At 43.2% G+C, this 23,123-nt stretch overlaps 1 protein-coding gene across 1 annotated transcript in view; it reads left to right on the plus strand.

Moving 5' to 3' along the window:
• The window catches only part of KDM4C (lysine demethylase 4C), a 1,697,337-nt gene that overhangs the window by 231,237 nt on the left and 1,442,977 nt on the right, over window positions 1–23,123 (plus strand). Inside the window, exon 4 of the mRNA XM_085633463.1 lies at window positions 14,198–14,312. Coding sequence (XP_085489589.1) covers window positions 14,198–14,312 — 115 coding nt within the window. The remainder of the gene's footprint in view (window positions 1–14,197; window positions 14,313–23,123) is intronic.

The following is a 23,123-nucleotide window of genomic DNA, read 5'->3' on the forward strand; positions in this document are numbered from 1 at the left end:
GGCTGGAGTCCTTGCTTCAAAATTATATGATACAAAAATCCTTTAATCTTCCAAGTTTTTTGCTAAAGACCTCTGGGAAAGACACACTCCAATACTGTGCCCCCACAGCCCAGGCATTCATCTTTGAGCAGTACCTGCTCTGAACTTTTTGGGTCAAAAATAATACCCAGATTTGTTTGCTCCAACCATCCCAGAAGTGAAGACCCATCTTTTGCCACATACACAGTGACACTTGTGGAATGCCCCTTAAAGCTGAACATGCTATCAAATTCTATGACTTAAAGATAAGCTTTGAACCCCTCTAACCATAATTCACACTCTACAGGGGGATTTCCTGGAGTCGATAAGAAAGGAGAAGGGAATAGTACCGATTGCTGGATTTTTGCAGGTTTTTAAGGAAAGAAACAGAAAAATTTGAAAGGATCTCACTAAACCATTCACACCATACTTGTGCTAGAATATATGCAAATAAAATGTGGATGTGCACTCAAACAATTTGAAGACTGTTTAAATATTGAAGAAACTGGAAAGAAAACAGTAAAAGGATGACACAAAAATTAGAACTATAATGAAAGCAATGCAAAGTGTGTGTATCACTGACTGCACGCAATTGTGGGCCAATCACTGTAATGCTTTGCTTGTCACCGATATGCACGTAGAAAAAGCCCTGTATGAATGGTACATTCAGTTCCTTGAACAGATGATTACAAAATAAATTGCAGGGTTAGAACCAGTAGAGGTGTGCGTATCACCGACACACAATGTGCCTTGGAGATGACACGCATGATCCCTGGAATCCGACTGCATAACACGAGAGGCTCCAGAGAATGGATATCAGGCACCAGTGAGACGAAAGGTGTGCGCATCACTGACACGCGCTGACAGCCGGGTAGACAGTTTACGACGAGACATAGAAGATACCTGGATACAGTTGCCAGGATACCTAACCACGTGATGACGCAGCTGTTCACCAATGCCGCTCGCCGCTTAGATGTTGCTGTTGCCAGGACGCGGTCGTCTAAACATGTGATGACGCAATCGCAACCGTTTGGAGCTGCCGCCCGTTGGTGCCAAAATGGTCCCATGATCCCAACTTCCTGATAAAGACCGTGGGTAGTAAGACGGCTGCAAAGACCAAGGGTAAGGTGCCTGACGAAAGCCACAGCTCCTACTGTGCCACTGCTGTAAAACTGCTCCTCCTGGTTTCCAGACAACAGCACGGGAAACACCTGCTCCACCAGTCCCCGGGTTAAAATCTGATTGTTGCCACTGAAAGGATGGAGCCGGAGGCAATCCAGCTTAGAAAACATTTTTTTTTTAAAGTCTATACATAGGACCGGTCAAAGCAGGCAGCCAGAAGCAACTGCCGGTACCACCCCACCATTCCACCTTAACAGCAGTTGTCACGGTGCCAGGTGCCCTGCGTTCCTAAAGCAGAACCCAACATTCCCCTTTACCTCCAGCTCACCTTTTGGTCTTCCAGGAGGCGGAGTATGAAGGTTTGTTTGGCCCCGCATACAGTCCATCACAGTTAAGGGTCAAATGCCAAGATTCAGATGATGAGGGCATTGAGGACAATGATCCATCTTCTTAACTTGCAGGGGAATATTCTTTTACGGATAGAGGTCCTTCTTCTGTGCAGTGACCTGATACCTTCCAAGAGTGTACCCATATGATGATCGGGAGGAGGAACGCCATCACTTTAGAGAACCATCAGTGAACATTTCAGTATCCCTTGTGTCAGATTTTCATCATATGATTGATTATTAGAGACGTTTCTCAGATTTTCACGCTCCTCAATGGCCTCTGCCCCTGCAAGAGGCCCCTATTGATCTGAGTGGCCAAAGTACTCCTAAATCCACCAGGGAAAGGGTTTTGCCACCTCCAATATTCATCACGGAGGACACCCAGAATGCATACCAGTAACAGATAGAAGAAGGTGAGATTCATACTGACATAGATGTCCATGATAGATGACTATATAGCCCCCATTCTGCCATCTACTATCCCACCTTCTGTTGATTCTCGACCTACAGACATCGTTGGATTTCACAATCTTTTAGAGCGTGCCTCCAAGCGTTTCGATCTACCAATGCCGGCTAAATAAATTAAATGTTTTTTGTATGACTAAACGCCAGGCACTCGCCGTTCCATCAGAGCAATCCCTATAGTGGATTTTTTATGGCAAGAGGGCCTCAAGCTCATGAAAACACCTGCTTCCATTCCAGCAGTGATTCCAAAGCTGGACAAAAAGTACAAGGCCTCTGACAACTCGCCTACATGTCTCATTGGTGATCCTAGGCTGGACTCTGTCATCGTGCAGGCAGCACAGAGGAGAGCCAAAAATGTACAGCTCCACCTGACAAGGATGGTCGCTGCCTTGACAACATAAGAAAGAGGTTCTCTGCGCTAGCGGCCACTTCAGTTAGAGCCTTCAATGCCATGGCCATTTTATGGAGATCTGACCGACAGATGTGGTAAGACATTTCTGCACTGCTGGAGTATCTTCTGGACGATTAAAAGAAAGAGGCTAAGGACATTTTGTCGGAAAGGGGAAAGAGCATCTTCAGAGCTCATTGAGATTGCCATGTATGTCTCATCTACTGCCCTTGGCCAGATGGCAGGAGCAATGGTGCAGCGTCATCAGGGTTGGCTGCGGGAGACTACCTGCCGTCCTAAAGTACAGGCCAAGGTACTCAATATGCCGTTTGACGAAGAGTGCATGTTCGGTAAGCACATAGACTAAGTGCTACAGTCCATAAAATCAGACACAAACACGGCTAAGGCTTTAGGCTGTTTCCAACAAGGCTGTTTTTCAGTCCTTTCTGGGTAGAGTTTGGGGGCAGTAGTTATCCCGGCTGCGATTTCAACAGCAGTATCCTCCATATTCGCAGAATACCTACCAGCCATACAACCAAACTTTCCGATCCAACGCTGCTCATTTTTATTCAAGACTAACAGGATGCAAGAGGCAGCATTCTGCCAGAAAATCCAATGACTCCAATAGGAGTCGAGATTCGCCAGGCCCCTGCCACCACAGTCCCACTACAATTCAGTTCCACCTTATCCAAATTCTTTCTGAAATGGAACTCCATTTCTTCGGACAAATGGGTTTTAGACATCTTCCAGCATGATCACACCCTGGAATACGTTCAGCATCCTCCAAACATCTCACTGCAGAAAGTCCAGCTTCTTCATCTTCCCGATTTGAAAAGGAAATAATCACTTCTTCTCAAACAGGCCATAGAGGAAGTACCCCACAACCAGGGGTTTTATTCACACTTCTCCCTCATCAAGAAAAAGACAGGAAAAGGGAGACAGGTTGTGGACCTCAGAATGCTGAACAAGTTTATCAAAACACAATATTCCAGGATTCTCTCTCCAAGAAATTCTTCTTCTCATGAAAAAAGGGGATTATCCATCTCCTCTCGATCTTCTCGATGCCTATGTTCATATTCTCATCCACCCCAAGCCTCGAACATTTCTCAGGTTCTAAGTGGCAGGGTGCCATTAGCAATTCAAGTGCTTCCATTCGGTTTAAAGTCTGCTCCCAGGGTTATCACCAAGTGCATGGCACCAATAGCAGCTTTCCTAAGACGTTCAGGTCACCAGGTGTTTCCCTACCTGGACGACTGGCTACTAAAAGTTCTGACTTTTCAGGCTGCAAAATTTCAACACAAGCCTGTTCGAATCTCTTCCAGTCTCTAGGGCTTCCCCTCCATCTGGAAAAATTCTCCCCCTATTCCTTTCAAATCTGACTTTTCTGGGAGCACGCCTCAACCTGAATCTCGACAAAGGCTTTCCCACTCACGAAAGAATATTGCGGCTTCTCTCTGCAAAAAAGTTTGTTTCTGTTAGACAATACAAGTCCATTTTGGGGATAATGTCGTCTTGCATCCCGCTAATCTCCAGTTGCCATCTCCGCATGTGACCACTGCAGCAGCAGCTTGATGCACAGTGGATTCAATCTGAAGGATCGTTCAACGACAAGGTTCACATTTCAGCAGCAATGAGAGCTGCGATGTCCTGGTGGATGGCCAAGGAAAACCTTTCTCGAGGTCTCCCTTTCATTCACGCTGGTAATGACCTTGGATGCGTCGATGGATGGATTTGGGGTGGGGGGGGGGCTCACCTTGAGGAATTACAGGTTCATAGCAAATGATCCATGCAGGAGTTGGAGTGCCACATAAACAATCTAGAGCTCAAGGCAATATTCCTGGGTCTAAAAGCTTTCCTGCCTCGGATCCAGGGTTAGTTGGTGCTAGTCAGGACGGACAATACTACTACAATGTTTTACCTTCAATAGCAAGGTGACACAAGATCTCGAGCGCTTTCCCTTCAAGTGCAACCGATTTGGGAATGGCTTCTTGCCAACCCATCTCCTTGCAAGAGGAACACGTGCCAGGAGTCCAAAACGAGTGGACCGACTCTCTCAGCAGAGTTTCCAGCAGAGTTTCCAAGCAATGCTATGAATGGGAGCTCACTGACCTACAACTGCAGGTGGTCTTTTAGTCCTGGGGTTATCCAACGTTAGATCTGTTCGCTGCATCCCTCAACAAAAAGTGCCCTCTTTTCACAAGCAGGAATCCTCATCGGGAATCGTGGGGAGATGCCTTCCAGTTTTCTTGGGCTGGGGATGTTTGCCTACGCCTTTTTCCCCGTTACCGCTCATCCATCGAGTCCTTCACAAAATTAAGCAGGAGCCATGTTGACTCATTCTCATTGCCCCTGGCTGGTCAAGGCAATTCTGGTGCACCCAGCTGCATCGCCTATCCGGTGTTCTCCGATTCTCTTTCATCCAAAGTAGGACCATCTCTACATGAACCAGGGCCTAGTGGTTCATCCGCAAATCCCCTCTCTTCATTTGTCTGCTTGTTCCTCACCACGCTGAATTTGGAGACTTGAGCTTATCCGAGGAAAGCAAGTCAATACTACAAAAGTATCAAGCTCCTTCCACACTGTGTTACACAGCTAAATGGAATAGATGCTGTGCATGGTGTGCTACTCACATGTTTCATCCTTTTTCATCTACTCCGGAGCAGTTGCTGCCTTCTCTTGCATCTAGCCAAAGCAGGGTTTTCACATGCTTCCATAAAAGTTCACCTTGCTTCAATCTCTAGATATAGAAGACACTCCGATCAATCTTCCTTGTGGTCCAATAGACTTATCAAAGAATTTATGAAAGGACTCTTTAGAGCTATCCCGCCTGTTAAACCTCCTCTAGTACTGTGGCAACTAAACACAGTCCTGTCGCATCTAATGCGTCCTCCATTTAAACCAGTGCACAAATTCGAGTTGAAGTTCCTTTTTTGGAAGGTGGCTTTTCTCTTTGCATTACGTCAGCTAGGCGTGTCAGTGAAATCCAAGCTTTCACCATCAAAGAGCCATATCTTCAATTTCTGCCAGACAGGGTTATCCTGTGCACTAATCCTTCATTTATACCTAAGGTGACTTCAACTTATCCCCTCAATGAGCCCATTGTGTTACCCACGGTATTTCGTAATCCATCCTCGGCGGCAGAGGGAGATTTGCATTAATTGGACATTAAACGTTGTTTGAAGTTTTATCTGCAAAGAACAAAGGTCTTTCGTAAAGCCTCTCAATTACTGATTTCCTTCTCGGCTCCTAGAAAAGGGCAAGCCTTAACACGGGTCAGCATTGCTCGTTGGGTCACCTCAACTATTGTCTTCTGTCATAAAAAGGCTGGCCATTCACTGTCTGCAAAAGCGCATGCTCCCTCAACAAGGAAAGTGGCAATTTCTTAAGCCCTGTTTGCAGGAGCATCTCTGCCTGACTTCTGCAGGGCAGCAATGTGAGCGATTGCTCACACATTCACGAAGCTGTACTGCCGCGATTGTTGAAAGAAGGCAATTGTAGCTGTTGGACAAGCTGCTCTTTGACACCTCTTTGACCGTCAACCAATGATAATTCCTGATTACTTGCTTAATCGGTTTAAATTTGGGGGTCCCAGATAGCAATCTTGCAGCCGCATTCTGGACCAATTGTAGCTTGGCGACCACCCGAGCTTGAGCATTTGCAAATAAACCGTTAAAGTAATCAAGAGATGACAATATAAATGAACTCACCACAGTTTTCCTAGCACTTTCTGGAAGAAATGAATTATTTTTCTTAAAAGTTTAAGTTTGTAAAATGCTAAGGACGCTGTTTGTTTGGTATGATTAACAAAATTAAATTTCTCATCAAAGATGACACCCAGATTCCTGACCTTCTGAACTGGAGTTGGTATAGCTCCGAGTAATGGGGGCCACCAAATAGATGACCACATAGGTGATAGTTTACCGAAAATAATCACCTCAGTCTTCTCGGAGTTCAGCCTTAAGCAATTACAGGCCATCCACTCCTCAATTGCCAGCATGCCTTCTTGAAACCGAGCCACTACCGTTTCTCCATCATTATTGATGGCTAACACCAACTGGGTGTCTTCGGCATATGTTTTAAGGCTCATCCGGTAGGTCTTAATAACCCTAGCTAAGTCCGACACATAGATGTTAAAAAGTGTCGGACTTGGGGATGAGCCTTGAGGAACCCCACAGGGTAAAGCCAGATCGGCCGATTTAAATGGCCCCAGTGTTACAGCCTGGGTTCTGCCAGACAGAAAGGAGGCAAGCAAGGCTCCAGCCCTAGAGTGGATGCCCAACTCTCTGACACGGTCAATCAAGATGGAGTGATTGACCGAGTCGAAGGCCGCAGACAGATCCAGCAGAACCAGAACTGCCGTACTTCCCTGGTCTCTGATAGTTCTAATGTCATCAGCGGCTTTGATTAGCGCGGTCTCGGTGCCATGCATTTTCCGAAAGCCAAACTGAGAGTCATCAAGCAAGACATTTTGTTCAATGTATTCTGAGAGTTGATCCTTCATTACTTTCTCTGCCACCTTGGCTAAAAAAGGCAGGCTGGCAATGGGCCTGTCATTTTTCAGCGAATCTTTATCTAAACCAGGCTTCTTAAGAAGTGGTTTTAATAGCGTGTTCTTTAGCCTGTCCGGGAAAATCCCCGATTTAAACATCGCATTACAAATTTGCATGATGATTTCGCTGATCAAATCAATTATTGGGGAAAAAAATCTTAGGAGGACAGGGGTCAAGGGCAGAGCCTGTTTTAATGAGTTTGATGATGTCAGCTATTTGATCCTCGTTTGTCTCTTTGAATTGAGCTAGTGAGCACTCAAGGTGTTTACTTAGGGGACTAGATACCGAGGTCATTAGTTTATCGATCACTGAAAACTCGGAGTAAATATTTACTTTCGAGAAAAAGAAACTTGCCAAAGCGTCACAGAACGCCTGAGAGGGCGGGGGGACCAAGTCAGGCAATTTCCCAGCCAAAGATTTCACCACCTCATACAATTGCCTACTAGAGTTTTTTGCATTTTCAATTTGTTCCCCATAAAATTTATTTTTGGCCTCATTGATCATTTTTTTATATATAGGATTTTACTTTCGCTATCATAAGACCTTCGCCAAATTCTTTCATGGTTCCTGCAGATTTGTTTTTGTTTACTTAGAGTTTCAGAGAACCAAGGTGCAGAGGGCACTTTCCTATTACTGGAGATAGATTTAAAAGGGGCCAGTGTCTCCACTGCACTACCTGGCCAGTCAGAGAATTGCTGCGCAGCTATGTTAGAGTCTGCAGAAATACTCGGACGGGAGTTGATTAGGGATACCCTTAGGGTCGCATTATCAATATCCTTCCAGACTCTAAAAAGTTCTTGAGTTAAGGGAGCCTGTTTAGGTATATAGGCCTGGGTAATGGAAATGTTACTCAGGATGGCAAAATGATCAGACCAAGTAAGGGGCAGTATATCATTTACTGTTATCTCTTTAGTATTGGAAAAGATGCCATCTAATGTGTGACCAGCCTCATGTGTGGGTACTGTTATCAACTGGGTTAATCCTAGAGTGCCAAGATCAGCCATAAGAGATAGGGTTTCGGTATCTTCCATTTTTTCAAGGTGGAAGTTTATGTCCCCCAAGACCATAAAGGTATCCTCGATTGCAAGGGGTTCCATAAGCGACATAAAGGTGGACAGAAATTCAGATCGAGCACCCGGTGGTCTATAAATAAGTGCTCCTTTGAGATTATATGAGGGGGTGAGCTTAATGGCGAAGTGTAGGGCTTCGCATGTTTTAGAGAATATGGGAAAAATTCTAACCGGAAAAGTATTCTGGGTAATAATTGCCAAGCCCCCGCCTTTTTTCCCTTGTCTATCTTGCCGGTATACAGTAAAGCCATGCGGCACTGCCACCACTAGATCAGGGTCGGACGCATCGTCCATCCATGTCTCTGTAATAAAGAGCAAATCTATTTTCTTGTCCTGAATCAGGTCAGCAATCTCCTGCCTGTGCCTGCCTAAAGAGCGCGCATTAATAAGTGAGAAAGTAATGTTCTTAGTCTTGGCATTGTAGGCTTGTGATGAGGTGGATTTGGTGTTAATAAGAGGTAAAAAAAGACTTGCAGCTAAGGCAGCAAGTGCTAATCACTCCGGTAATGGCGCCGGGATCATACTGGGAACATGCAGTCCCACTAGAGGGTCTCAGCTGTAGTAAGTCAACCGATGAGTATCTGATCCATTCTTGTGTTGCTAAGCCAAGGGTCATGGCGCTGGGCGCGGGTCCGGCGCGGACGGGCGCAGACGGGCTTGCCTTCGGCGCACCACCGGCGCGCCCGCTGCGCCCGCCCTCTGCGCGGACGGGATGACGTTCCCTTTTTGTCCAGTGTGGAGTAGGGCGGGGATCGGCCAGCTACTGGCGCGCCACCCTTTGTTCCCCCAATATGGTGGCTGCTCACCTCTAATTCCAGCGTCAGCACGTAGTCTGCTGCGCTGGAACGGCGTGAGGAAGCGGCTATTCAGCAAATCGGCTCACGAGTTTTAAAACTAATGAAAAAATGGAAATTAAATGCACAAACTGAAATTCTAATGCACACAGTTAAAATATCGCTGCTGAGCCCCCGGCTTCCGCCTCAGGGGTGAGACTATTAATGGAGTCAGCGCGTTCGCGCTACGAAGATGTTTATGTAGCCTGGGAGGGCGGGGATCGGCCAGCTTCTGGCGCGCCACCCTTTGTTCCCCCAATATGGCGGCTGCTCACCTCTAATCCCAGCGTCAGCACGTAGTCTGCTGCGCTGGAACGGCGTGAGGAAGCGGCTATTCTGCAAATCGGCTCACTAGTTTTAAAACTAATCAAAAAATGGAAATTAAATGCACAAACTGAAATTCTAATGCACACAGTTAAAATATCGCTGCTGAGCCCCCGGCTTCCGCCTCAGGGGTGAGACTGTTAATGGATATATGCACTTGTGCTCGAAATCTGAGGTATGGTGGCTCTGTAGGGAAAGGATACTCTGGGGTCTCTGCTGTGATTGGCTGAATTTTGGATGTTATAAAATAAGTTGACCAGTTACTAAATTGTGCTTTCTGTATTGTGGAGGTCCATGGTAATGTTTTTCAGTGCTGCTATTGTTTGTTACCGTGGGACTCCTACCATGCCGACGGGGGAAGAGTCAAGCATGTGAATCTATAAAAGATATCAATACTGGAGAACCACAGTGTACAGGTAAGTAACTTTTTTGTGCATTGATAAGAGTAGTCTATGTGCTGTGCACAGCCCAGAAACCCAACTGAGTGGAATCTTAGCAATTATTGGTCTGAATATAGTCGACCAATTGCCTATTTAAGACTTTTCAAATATTTTAGCTGGTAGAGGCAAGCGGGAAATTGGCTGGTAGGTACTTGCATTTTGTGGGCCAAGAGAGGTTTTTTTTTATTAGAGGCAGCACAGAGGCTTCCTTCCATAAGGTGGGGAAAAGGCCTGAGACACATATTTGATGAAATATGTGTGTCAAAGTGGTGGCAATTGTTTCTGCCGCAAGGTTTGTCACTAGATGGCCAATGATCATACAGCGAGCCTGACTTTGCTTACTCAATCAATTTTGTGACCTCTTTTCTGATCGAAGAAATGAAATTCTCAAACTTATCAGACGTGAGCTGATGGGTGGAAATAGTAATATCTGATTTGGACCCTATGTTGAGGGGTATGACGTTTTTATAAATGCCCTCTAAGGCGAAAAGCCTCTGCCAGTGTGTTGCAAAAGGATTGAGAGCAGTCCTTGAGAGAATTGGAAGTGACTGAAGTTAATTTTGAAATGACTGCTAACAGTTCTTTAGAACAATTACTAGCTGCTTAAGTTTTTTTGTAAAGTATGTTGTTTTTTCTTTACGGATTTGTGCTCTGTACACAGTTAAGCAGTTTTTGTACTTGACTTTTTCTCGTTCGCATTAGGCACCATTTTTCTTCTTGCCTTCTACACCTCTGCCTGAGGGTCCTAAGGTCCTCTGAGAACCAGGGAGCTGATAGATTATTATTTTTATCTGGGATCTTTTAACTGGAGCTAGGGATAGGGACACAGCTTCCAGCCACTTAAAATATTACAGGGCTGCTGTTTCTGGATCATCCGAGCTAGTGGGACAGGAATTTGTAAGCCACGATAAAAACACTTCGACTTGAATTTTGTGCCATGCACGAGATGCCGTCCTTACTGGATGGGCAGGAGGAGCTTGACAAGCTTGTGTATAATGACACTCAAAAAGAACGAATCAGGATAGAGGCACAGTTTTTATCTTGCTTAAAGCAGCATTGTTTGAAAAGATCCCATCAAGGGTGTGGCCCGCTGCATGTGTAGGACCTTCTACCAATTGCAACAAACTAAAATCTGACATTGTGGACAGGAAAGATAAAATATCAGGAATATCTAATGCTGCCAAATGCAAGTTAAAATCACCCAGTACTATGAGATTGCTAGAGAGAATATCTGCTTCTAATAAATTGCGTATCTCTTGGGTGAAGATGGCCCGTGACCCTGGGGGCCGATAGAGAAGGTTCCCTTTTAGGACCACATTTTTGGGCACTTCGACCTGAAAAGACACTGCTTCACAATTTGAAGAGGGCAAAGATGAACATTGAACCAACAAATCAGATCGGTGGACAATGGTTATACCACCGCTTTGTTTACCAGGATTCTCTAATCTGTAAATCGAGAAGCCTTGTGGAATAGCTACATGCATCTTTGGGCTGGAAGCAGCATCCACCCAAGTTTCCATAATAAAGGTCCCCAAGGGCTTATAGGTGTCCAAAAAAAGATTGAATTCTAAACAGTGTTTTGTCAGTGACCCAGCATTAATGAGTGCACACTGCGTCGCTCTACATCACTGTAAAACGAAGTCAGGGGTGGAGGGAAGCATGGCAGGAGATGCAGTATTAGTATTAGCACCCGAGACGTTAAAATAAAGGCCACAGGCAGTACATAAAGTTTTATCCCCAGCGCTGAGATCTGAGAGATCAAAGAATACATATTCATGATTTTTATCTTTGCGATTAATCTCCTTTAGGAAGCCAGCCGAGTAGGAGAGAGTAGTGTTCGAATCTCGCGCCCGACTGGCAGCATGGCTGGCGCTGTGAACGATCTGTGTGCAGACGGGCTTGCTTTTGGCGCGCCAGTGGCGCGGACGCACAATGCACTGCTTTAAGAAGGCCTCCATCCCCCAAAGGGCGGGACCAGAGGCATGGCTTGTTTGCGCAACTAGCCAAAGTTAAAACTAACTTTTGAAAAAACATTCTTCCAGCTTCATAGGGATAGGATGGTTCTGTGTACCAACCCAAACCTTTTCCAAAGATAGTGTCCCCTTTCCACATTAACCAATCAGTTGATCTACCGGTTTTGTTTCCTCAACCAGATTCCATGGCAGAAATGGCTCTTTATACGTTAGATGTCAAAAGAACATTAATGTATTATATTGACAGGATGAAAGATTTTCGCAAAACAACTTTGTTGCATTTGCTCCTCCTCATAAAGGAAAATCCAATATAAAATGAGGCATTTCTAGATGGATCGTTAAATGCACCCAGACATGCTATCTCAAAGGCAAAAGAAGTTTGTCTATACCCCTTAGAGTGCACACTGCTCGCAAAATAGGGGAATCTATGGCTTTCTTAGGCCACATTCCCATAGCTGACATTTATAAAGCAGCTCAATGGTCTACACCACACAAATTTAACCAGCACTATTGTGTGGATGTTCCAGCATTCCAACAAGCTAATGTAGGACAAGTGGTGCTAGGTACACTTTTCCAAACAACTTCTACGTCCACAGGTTAGCCACCGCTTTTGGAGGGCAGCTATACAGTCTATGCAAAACATGTGTATCTACAGCCACACGTGCCTCGAACAGATTGTTATTACCCTGTAAGCATCTGTTCTTGACATGTAATGCTGTAGATTAACATGCACCCACCCTCGTCCCCGGACACCTTTGGTCATTGCAGTTCTTATCTATAATTTCATATGCATGGACATCTATGTACACTTACTTATACTCCATTCTCACCCTCTTGTGGAAAGCGGCAATAAGGGCTCAAATTTGCAGTGATTCTGTTCTTTTCTGCAAGGTCATACTTTCAGGTCACATCTAACTCTTCTTCATCCTCTGTTCGCTAAATTCCGTTTGGCTTCTCTCAGGGATCTTACTTGAGCCCCACTCTCTTTTATATCAACGTCCGCTCTTTGGCAGACATAGTGGAGGCCTTCATCATTACTGTTTTCATATACCTACCAAATTGGTTTTTCAATGTCTACCTCGGAGGGCAAGAGCATTATTAAGTTAATGCCTTGTTTAGCTCCTGTGGTCCACTGAATGGAACAAAACGGCCTGAAATTAACCATGAACAAAACAGAAATACTGGTTGTAGGTAATCAGCCTCAGCTTTGGGGACCGTCTGGTTGGCCAGAGGAACTGTGTCCAGTTCCCACTCCTAAACTGGCGGTTAAAGACCTGGGATTCTGGCTTGATAGCAAACACACGGCGGACACTCAGATCAATAAATGGCCTGCAAGTTGTTTTTAGCTCCTTAAATGTGTGCATAAAATTCTTTGGCTTTTTCCCATTTCTGCCCAAAGGACTGTTGTTCAAACCCTTATTATATTGTGTCTTGTTTACGGAACTGTGCTCTCTTTCTAGGAGCCTCGAGGTTATTGTTGAAGAGGATGCAGGTCGTATAATAGGCAGCTGCCAGACTCCTGTGTCGCGTCCCTCGGCTTGTTTCAGTCTCCACTCACTTGCATAAACTCCATTGGGCGGCCATTGATACGCAAGTTAAATTTATAGCGCTGTGCTTCAGGTGCAAAGCCATGACTAGGACTCCCCCTAAATATCTTAACAGCCTTGTATCTCATGTTCCTAAACGCCCCCTGCGTGCAAGGGTCCTGGGCCTTGATGCAACCCCTCGAGTCTGGTTGGTCAGATAAGGAGGGCGTTCTTTAAGGAATGCGCTGCCACTTGGGTTAAGATTATGTACTTCTATTAAGACGGGGCTATTTTAGAACTGGCCTGCTTTATTTAGTCTGATACCAAAGGAGGGGTAACCTCCCTGCAATAAAACCTCGTTTTTTCAAGGGCAGGCCTATTCTTTTAGCAGACTCTCAGCTACACATTTCTACGTGCCATGCTTCTTGTACACAAGGTACCGAGTGGGTTCAACCCCTTTAGTGGAGAAAGCACTTTCTCAATACCTTTAATATCAGTTAAGGGGCCCGGGAGAAAGAAGGTTTTTAGGTTTGCTTGTCTTTCTTTATATTTTTATAGAACAGCTTTTGCATCGATAAAAAAAGACCGGAATGGGACATATCCGGAGAGCTAAATAGTCCCAGGCGCATCACCTCACCACAGCAGTAGGGTCAGTTAACTGCGGACATCTGTGCAGTCTCCCCGTGTACTCACATTTCTATCCGTCTCGAAACTAACTGCTCCCTTGCTGATGCCTTACCATGGAATTCATGAGTAATAGTTACTCTACTTTCCCACGTGCCTACTCGGTTTCATTTGAGTAATGAATTGCCATTTCCTATTAGAATTCATGAATCCCCAGAAGCAGTTTCTTATTTAGTCTATTTCTGTTCGAAAATAAAATCAAAATAGTATTAGAACAGGTTATGGGACCTTTTCATTCACAGTGTTTCAGTACCTTCCACCTATCTCTTGCTACTCTAAATATGTGGATCTATACTGACATCCACCCTGGAATACTACAATTAAGGACAGGTAAGTAACATTTTGTTTATTCCATAGCGTTCCATCTTATTTATTCAGTTGTAAATTTGAAAATAAAATGGTTTCTTTGTATTTGCAGGTATTGCACCCCAAGATACATGGATTATGAAGATTTGGAACGCAAATACTGGAAGAATTTAACATTTGTAGCTCCAATATATGGGGCAGATGTGAATGGGAGCCTGTATGATGAAGTAAGCTGTCTCTTGCTGTGCATGTTCTACTGTTCAGTGTAATAATAGCTTATCGTAACACCCTGATTTTGTTTTGTTTTGAAACTGCATGGGTAACTCATCTCATAGCTCACCTCTGCTCTTGTCAGTTTGCTTCTTTAGAGAAATGGCAATTTTATATACGGTGTTGGCTTCTTCGAAGAGCCCAGACTTAGAAGTTGGGCCATATAAGTTTTTTCTTTAATGCGTTTCTTCTAGCATTTTCCTTTGACACTCTAGGGGCTCTATCTTCAAATGGCATTCTGTGAGTGTTGCTTCTTGCTTTATTTTGCAGTGGGAAGCTGTTCTTTATTGCTGTGCTGTACATATCCTGCCATCTAGTGGTGTGGTTAAGAAGTACAGGTGGTTTTCTCCCAGAACATTTCCGACAGTGTCCGCAATTACACTTCTGTTCGAAAGCGAAGAGAGCAGACAGACATCTCACAGTGGCTGTTGGTAGATTTTGATTGGGAAACAATACCTATTTCTAAGGGAATTGAGTGTTGGAAAGCGAGCGACATCGATTTTCTCTTGGGGTTCTCTCCCCAGAACTATCTTTGCAAAAACAGGGCCACCTTGTGCATTTCAAATGAAATGGTTCTGAATGAACTATTGTAATACTTTTGTGGTGCACATAATACTAGTGTTGAAGCCCATTCTCAAAAATGAATAGAAAACAAATCATGGAAGAACTTGGATATTCCATAAGAAATTACAAAAGTAATATAATAATCTAGTTAAGCAATGCCACGTGGCCTTTCGTTTTTCAGAAAGTATGTAATAACTTCCTTTGTTTCAAATTCAATCCATCCTTTTCAGTTGAAATTCTAAGCCTTATGTTACCACTGATAGTATACCTGAAAGGGGCTGGGGGGAATTGAATTGTAATATAGATCTCACAGGCCAAAAGCTGCCGATCTACCTGGATCTTACAAGGTCACGTGGCAATGCTATTGCTTAATTACATGGAGCTGGCAGGACCATACCGGTTACACCAGTTCTACACGCTCAAGCCTCTGACAGCAGTGGCTCTATTACCATATAAAGCTTTATCAGTATAGAAGTCATGAGATAGCTGCCATTACAGTAAATGCCATCTACTACCAAGCAACTAGAATCGGCAGTAAGCCTCCTACATTCATCATGTTTTATCCCTAAAATCCCAGAATTAACTATATTCATAAATGTAACCATTTTTCCAAACATTAGATTTCAATATCTGAAATATTTTACCCAGAAATTCTGAATTATCGTTTTGCATAAACTCAGTTCACACAGACGGAAGCTTATTGTTTTCATAAACATATGTTTTGTCCCATGCACTTGCATGTACTGCTCTCACATATGCACAGATTCACTGTTTTTATCCATTTCTCATTGTAATCAAATATCAGGGATGCCATCATATGGCAGGGAGTTTCACACCATTAGTCCAGGGATAGCCAGAAAGATGTCGAGAATCCACCACTATTGTACCAGGGGCAGTAAGAACGATGTCCAGGATACGCTACTGTTTTACTGGAATAGCGCACATGGCGTCACAAATGCCACAGTTTGTCATACTCGAGTGCCAGTGATACCAGAATGTTATGGAAGTGCCCAAAACATGTCATGGATGGGTATATTATATTAAGGGTGGCAAAGAATGTGTCCGCATGTATGGCCCTCTAATGCTAGGGGTAGCCAGAATATCATCAGGAACGCTCATGATATGTCATGAGTTGAGTACAACTATGCTAGTTATAGCGAGAATGCCATCAACAGAGCCCATAGTATGTAAAAAATGAGTCACTGTTAGGCCAGGAATGAGTGAGTGTGTGCAGGAATGAATGAATGAATTAAACATTTATAGAGCACATGATTATATGAGTCTCGTGTCCTGATGCTGTACTAGAAGGAAAGCAACTTATCGGAAGAAACAAAAGCCTGAAGTTCTTTCAAAGAATTCTAATGGCTAGTTTCCGAGCGGAGCTCCTACGGATGTGAATTCCATAGTCAGTGAGCCAGTTAGCAAAAAGCCCTACCTCTCAAACAGGTACATGAGACATCTGGAATGTCTAACAAATAAGCCTCTGTGGATCAGCGGTAGACATATCACATTACTTTTCGTGGGACTGCAGTAGCTGAGGATCTTGCTTGTAATAAGTTTAGTGAATTATAGAGTTTTAAAAGTAGCGCATTTCCTAACCAGTAGCTAGCGAAGTGGTCTTCAAGCCTCTGTTATTGAGCTGAAATGAGGAGGACACAGAAGTACTCTAATCGCCATTTTATAATAAGTTGTAATGGCTGCAGGGATTTATTTGGAATACCCAAATTCAGGGTTTTACAGTAATCGAGTGCAACATTATTGTTGCTCGAACAGCATTCTAAACTCATTAGGTAAGTGGAGATTTTTACGGAGCATATGTAAAAAGTAGAAACAAGACGCTATGATGATATTAATTTGTTTGTATAATTATAGCACTGTCTACAAATGTGGCCAGGTTTTCAGCAGACTCTATAATGAGGTGGGGGGCACTCCCCACTCTGATGGCCACCAATTAGGTGCATTATTAAGAGAAACTGAGCCAAAGATGAGCAGCTCATTTTTATCTCCATTTAAATTTCAAAGTTTTCCTGCTTTTCCAGTAACATACCAGCACTATTCTTAGCAGAAGTCTCAACAACAGCCTCTAAGACTTAGAGGCTGTTGTTGAGACTTCTGCTAACAATATGACCATTTGAGTGTCATTGGCTTATGACATCAAGGAGAAACCACACTTCGCTAGGGGTAACTGATAAATGTAAAACACATTAGTCTGACTTATGATCCTGCTAGAATCCCACAGGGTATCAATCTGGGTTTAGAACAGTATTGTGGTAAAAACAAGGGTTGTGCTCTGTTACTCGGGAATGAAGCTAGCCATTTCGGTGCTTTTCCATGAATGCCAGCAGGGCAAAGATTCTGACAAATGACTTTTTCAAAACACAAGAGCAACCCATATGTCCATGCAAACAGGGTATTAAGTATTAACTTATGACAAGTATTCACATGGAACTCATTTTAAAAAGTTTCAAATGACCACAGGTTCATTCTGTGTTGATTTAATCAGGAGAGAATGATAATGGGACAGAACACGTCTGCCAAGAGTTATTTTATACATAGATTATGTGGCCAGAACAAATTATTTCTTTCAACTAACTTCAGCCGAATAAAGTCTTTTTTTCGATTGCAAAAAAAAAGAAAAGGGGGGGGGGGGTAACTTTTTAACTGTGAACATATATTTTGTGAGTGATCTTCTTGAAAAAAGGAAGGAGAGTGATAAACGAACCCCAAGTGACATACCTATAACGAATCTTCTAGACATATGTGACAATTAAGTGGCTTTTTGTTGAAACTGGGTTATTGGTATCTATAAGGATGTCCAATTGTTCTGTTCTCAATGCAAGGTAAGATCAACCAGATTATTCTTTGGTGCTTTCATCTTTTAGACTATCCAGTTGGTATTGTCGACAACGTTTCGACCCAACTTGTAGTGTCAGGGTCTCATCAGTACAGGGTTGACCTGCAGACTACGGTTATTACTTCTAAGCAGGGTTTCATGGACGGGTCAGTGCTGCCTGTGATCTTCTCTGGTAAATATATATATTAAATGACATGGACCTCTGTACCTGGTGCAGTCTTGTTTCCAGTAAGATTTAATATTTTGTAACAATAGCCAAGTAATAAAAAGCTCGGTGTGTAAGCAAACAAAAAAATATAAGGGAATAATTTATCGTAGGTGTTTATGCAGTGAGCTTCTTTCCTGTGTATGGCGCCATAATGCTTTCAGAAGTTGGCGCGCTTTCCATTTGGTTAGGGGTTCTCCTTAACGGGAGTCTTGCGCCATTGTGTAAAGTTAGTGACAATCGGTCTCCCTAATCTATTATTTCTCGGCTACCTATATAAGTGTCTTAGCCCATCAGGGATTTTTTAAGGTATGGTATATGTCAGTGTGCATGCTGAAATCATTTCTCTTTACTCTGGGCCTGGCGTGAGCGGACTGGCCCCTATACTGGCATTGTTAGCCAGTAATAAAGAATCCATGTATTGTATTTCTGAGGGTGTAATGTGTCTAAACGAACTTGTCTGAATGGCCTCTCCAATTCTTAATTAAATCCAAAGAGGAAGAGGTCCATCCTGATTATTTTGTTGAGGTCTTTGATGTGCCATGTGTCTCCCCTCCCTCACCTCCACATGCCCCGTGAGGGACACTGGTTCCCGTCTTCCCAGTGTGACAGGCTTCGTGTGCCAGATAACACTCTATCTCAGTTACTTTAATAAATGTATCCTAGCCCAGCACATCACCTTCCCACGTACCCCTGATTACGCCCCCCCCCCCCCCCCCCCCCACCCGTCGCAAGCGCGTGTGTGCAGATGTGATATTTTTACCATTGATCTGGCATTCATTCACGCAATGAAAAATCAGTGGTTTACATTTCTAACGAAATATGACTCTGGACCCAGATTTCTCATTAGTATTTGGTGCCATCTGGTGGTGCACTAGCCACATAACAAATCATCGATATTATTGCATGTAAACAACTTACAACTTACATAATGTTGTTACTTACACTTTATTCGGAGAGCTACAAACTAGACCATTAGTGAACTATTTTCTTTTTAGTTGTAATGTTAACCGATCCGATAAATGATTTCCTGGTGATATTATTTCACCAAGAGCTACATTCTCCTTGATAACAATTTTGCAGCCCATTGTCCAGTGCGAAGTTTGACTCTTCTACTGTACTCGATTTCCGCCTTGGGGCTCCTACAGTACCACAGAGTGCTTGTAGTTTTTAGAGTTCGATTCATTTGTTTCTCTAAAAAGAACTAGATTAACATTGATAATAAGGACCTTGCCCGGCCCTTGCTAACTGTATATGGACTTCTATAATAATACATACACCCTTTTAAGGATCGAGGGTCCACTGCCTCGTGCATAGCAATACCAACCAGTCCAAATGTTTATTAGAAATTAATTAAAACAATTATAACATTAAAACACAAATCAACCGGAGTTCCCTCACATCAATTCCTAAAACGATATTGATCTTTAAAGCTTGATAAATCTTTACAATATTGACACTTCCATATAACTTCACATTTTTTAAATTTGGTTATTTGAATTTGAAAAATAAGACTCTTCAGTAAAATTCGTATTAACATCAATAGCGACCCATGTCACTTTTCGTTGAATTAGTTCTTCTCTTAATAAAGATGAGCATTTACTGGAAGATCTTTTCGCACAGCTATTTAACTTTTATTTGTACTAGCAGTTTTAGTGTTTAGCCCATAAACGTTACAAAGAGGTCCGACTTTCTGGCACACCGGCCCCCACACAGCACTGCTTCCTTAACGTACCAACTGAGCCTACCAATTACATTTTTTATCTGAAAGGCTTCTTGCCTGTAAGTTTAACTGGACATACGTTTAGCTTTTATCGCTGACAAGAGATTTCATGGTAGGAAGATCCAGTTTACCATGAAAATCCCTTATGTTATAAGTCGCCTTACTAGATTTTAGCTTTAATCCCACGTCCTCCACAGCCACACACCTGAATACTTCTAAAGCTTGCAGTGCACTCCATGTACATGTTTTCCATGGTCTATTTATTTCATCTTTTCATAGCGCCTCTTCCTTATGAGCACTGTCTTAGATTTCAGAAGATTGATGACCAACTAATTAGTTTGGTATGGAAATCCAAGGCGATCAGATGTTGCTGTATGAAAGTATTATGTAGTAGGGTGGTGTCATCTGCATATTGGGAAAAAAAGAAGCAGATGAAAGCAGATTACCTCCTCCCATGTTAGGAAGACATGAGCTGACATTCCTGAACTTTGGACCCACATCTAACTAAAACATTGTGGATCTCGAGATAATTCATTTGCTTTTGGCCCTCTATGGTATGACTTGATCCGGAAATTGTGTGGAATTACCATTTAATTGGACTTCGTACGTCTCCCCTTTGAAGCTAGAAACTTTCTTACAGTGAGGATTTCAAGGCTTGTTTTCCGTTTTCTAACTGTAATGTGTAGTGCCTACAAAACACAAAGGCATCCTCCCATATATTAGTACACGGCACACAACTCTGATAAAAATGTCTGATACCTACTAAAATGCCTTTGTTGCAACTTGATGGAAATTTCAGTTTTGACTGTGGTCTAGATGCGTTCTTCACGTTTGATCTAGCTCCCTATTCATATACAACTTCCTTGTTAATAAGGGCAGCAAAAATATTCTGCTTGGAAAGTATGAGTTAGGATTTTTGGATTGTAACAATAGGACAGGGCTGTGCTCCCCCTTCCTTCCGCCAAATCCAAACAAAGTGTCTGCCACTTGTAAATATATTCTTTGTGATACCTTCCATATCTAGTTAGCTTCCTTCCATCATACTGATCAAAGTTGCTTCTTATCCCTTTTAATTTCATTCACTGTCTCTACTTGAAGTTTTTGCACATATTTGCTTTCTAAGGAGATGTGCACATTTTAGATGATTGCATTTTATTCCTCATTCCCATGTATTTTTGTTGCAGAAAAAAACCTTGTCTTTCCTCGGGAAACAGCGTTTACATCGCATGCGCTAAAATGCATGCGATTACATCGTAGTCGTGGTTACAACGATACGACGACCGCATTGTTACAACGCAAGCCATTACGGGTGCGCTAAACTAAGGAATAGTATAATTTACTATTCCAACAGCTTCCCTACTGTTGCACACGCTGGAGTTGGAATAGTAAATTATACTATTCCTAAGTCCAGCGTGCCGCCTACAGCAAGTCGTAGAAACGACTTGCGAAGTAATGCCGTGTGTTGTAACTATGCAGTCGTCGTATCGGCCGCGTTGTAATCGCATGTGTTGTAGCGCATGCGATGTAACATCGCAGATTCCTGCACTCTCATAAAGTGCACATCTGTCTCAGATTGATCTCAAATGTTTCTTTGGCGGCTACCTAAATTATGGTCGCTACTAATGCGCTTACCAGGTATCGTGCTCCTATTTACTATAATCTTTGTCCTTTTCCCCATTTTATCCACTGTCGTGACGATGGATGTATGGTCATCCGAAATGCCCCTAGGGAGATTCGGCAGTTCTGCGATTCTATGTTGGATAAAAAAAAATTAGTTTAGATGAGTGAGGCGGATGTAACAGAAAATTGTCTAGACGGTTTTCTTATGTTTTGTGAACAAGCAGAGGGGTAGGCTCCCAGTCTCTCAGTCAAGATCCTCTGAAGGTCTGATCCTGGGTCCACACATGGAATATGGATGATGTTGAAACATCTAGTAGGCTCGCTGAACAGTTGAACTGACGATCTGAGTCTGCGTCATCTTACTGATCACGAGTGGCGTCTACACCTGGAGGTTGTGAAGAGCATCTTCGATCAATGGCTAATGTCTCATGTGATTCTCTTTGCCAATCATTTAAATTTACTTTGCCTGACGTTGTGTGTCCTCCAGTATCTGGTGCAAAGAGGCTTGGAGCACGCTTTTCAGTTGAAGTCAAGCTTTCTTCACTGTGTGTTTAGCCCCCTATCCTTGATACCTCCGGTTCTGTCCCAATCAGAGGGGCAGATCTGCCTCCTGAATCTCCAGAGTCCACACCTTCATGCTTGGATATTGAGTGGGACACTTAACTGCTTTTCAGATGTCTGATGAAAAGGTAAATGTGATCTTACCTGTCTGCCATTCCTCCACTAAATTGGTTTTCTCTGGGAGGTGGCACAGGTTTGTCACTTTGTGCACAGATCACCAGATTGTCCCCTTCAAAACACAGCAGTCTGACATCGTCAAGTGTGCCCTTTCTATTGCCTTGAAAAGTTGTGCCTCTGGAATGATGAAAAGGGTATGTAGAGAACATGTTGGCTTTCCTTTGCCTTTCAGATCACCCTTCCCTTCTCATGTTCCCCCTTTGTTTTGCGAGTCCTGAAATGTATGATCAGTGTGTTTTCTCCTAACCCTTTTGTTATGCCACAGTGGGATTTGAGCCTGGTTCCTACTTTTTTGATAGGCGTTCAGTTAGGACCCATTCACAGTTGTTCACTAAGGTTTTTATTATCCTTATAATCAAAGGAGAGAGAAGCCAGTCTGAATAGTGTTTAGGCCTCTCTAAAATATCCAGTTGGGGGGGGGGGGGGGGGGGGCATCCCTATTTATTTAACAGGACCCTCACCAAATAGAATCACTGGTGGCACGAACCATCCTTTGGGTCTCACCCACCATATCTTGTGTATCTGGTCAGGCACTGCAATGAAAAACAGCGGCGCTCTTGATTTTCTTGGTGTAGGATATCTTAACTAAAATTACTCTCTGGTGTCCGGTGTATCTTGAATTTATTTTCATATCCTTGAGCAAGATTAAAAGCAAGCTGTCAATGGAATTCAGTGGACTCCCACATCAATGAGTCTACGTGTTTCAACCATATGTTGTTTCCAGTGAGATCAGATGGCTTGTATATATTATGATCCCTAACTTCTGTATGTATGGAACTAAACACTACTTGCGTAAAAACGTGGACGAGAGATATAGATGATCTCCTGATTGCATCGTCAGGCGACACTGATTCTACAGCTCTCTTCTTCCACTGGTTAAATAATTGTTATACAAATCTGAAAAAACACAGACACACCCCGCTCTTACATTTCTAAATGGCCAGATCTTCACTGAGCAGGGTATTTTCGAATACTAATGCAAAAACAACAATTGATGGACAGAATGCAGAACAATGTCATACATTCACCCCAGTACAGAGATCTGGGCCTAAATCCATCGTTTT

Source organism: Triturus cristatus, chromosome 2_1 (genome assembly GCF_964204655.1).
Source record: "Triturus cristatus chromosome 2_1, aTriCri1.1, whole genome shotgun sequence".
Taxonomy (NCBI): Eukaryota; Metazoa; Chordata; class Amphibia; order Caudata; family Salamandridae; genus Triturus; species Triturus cristatus.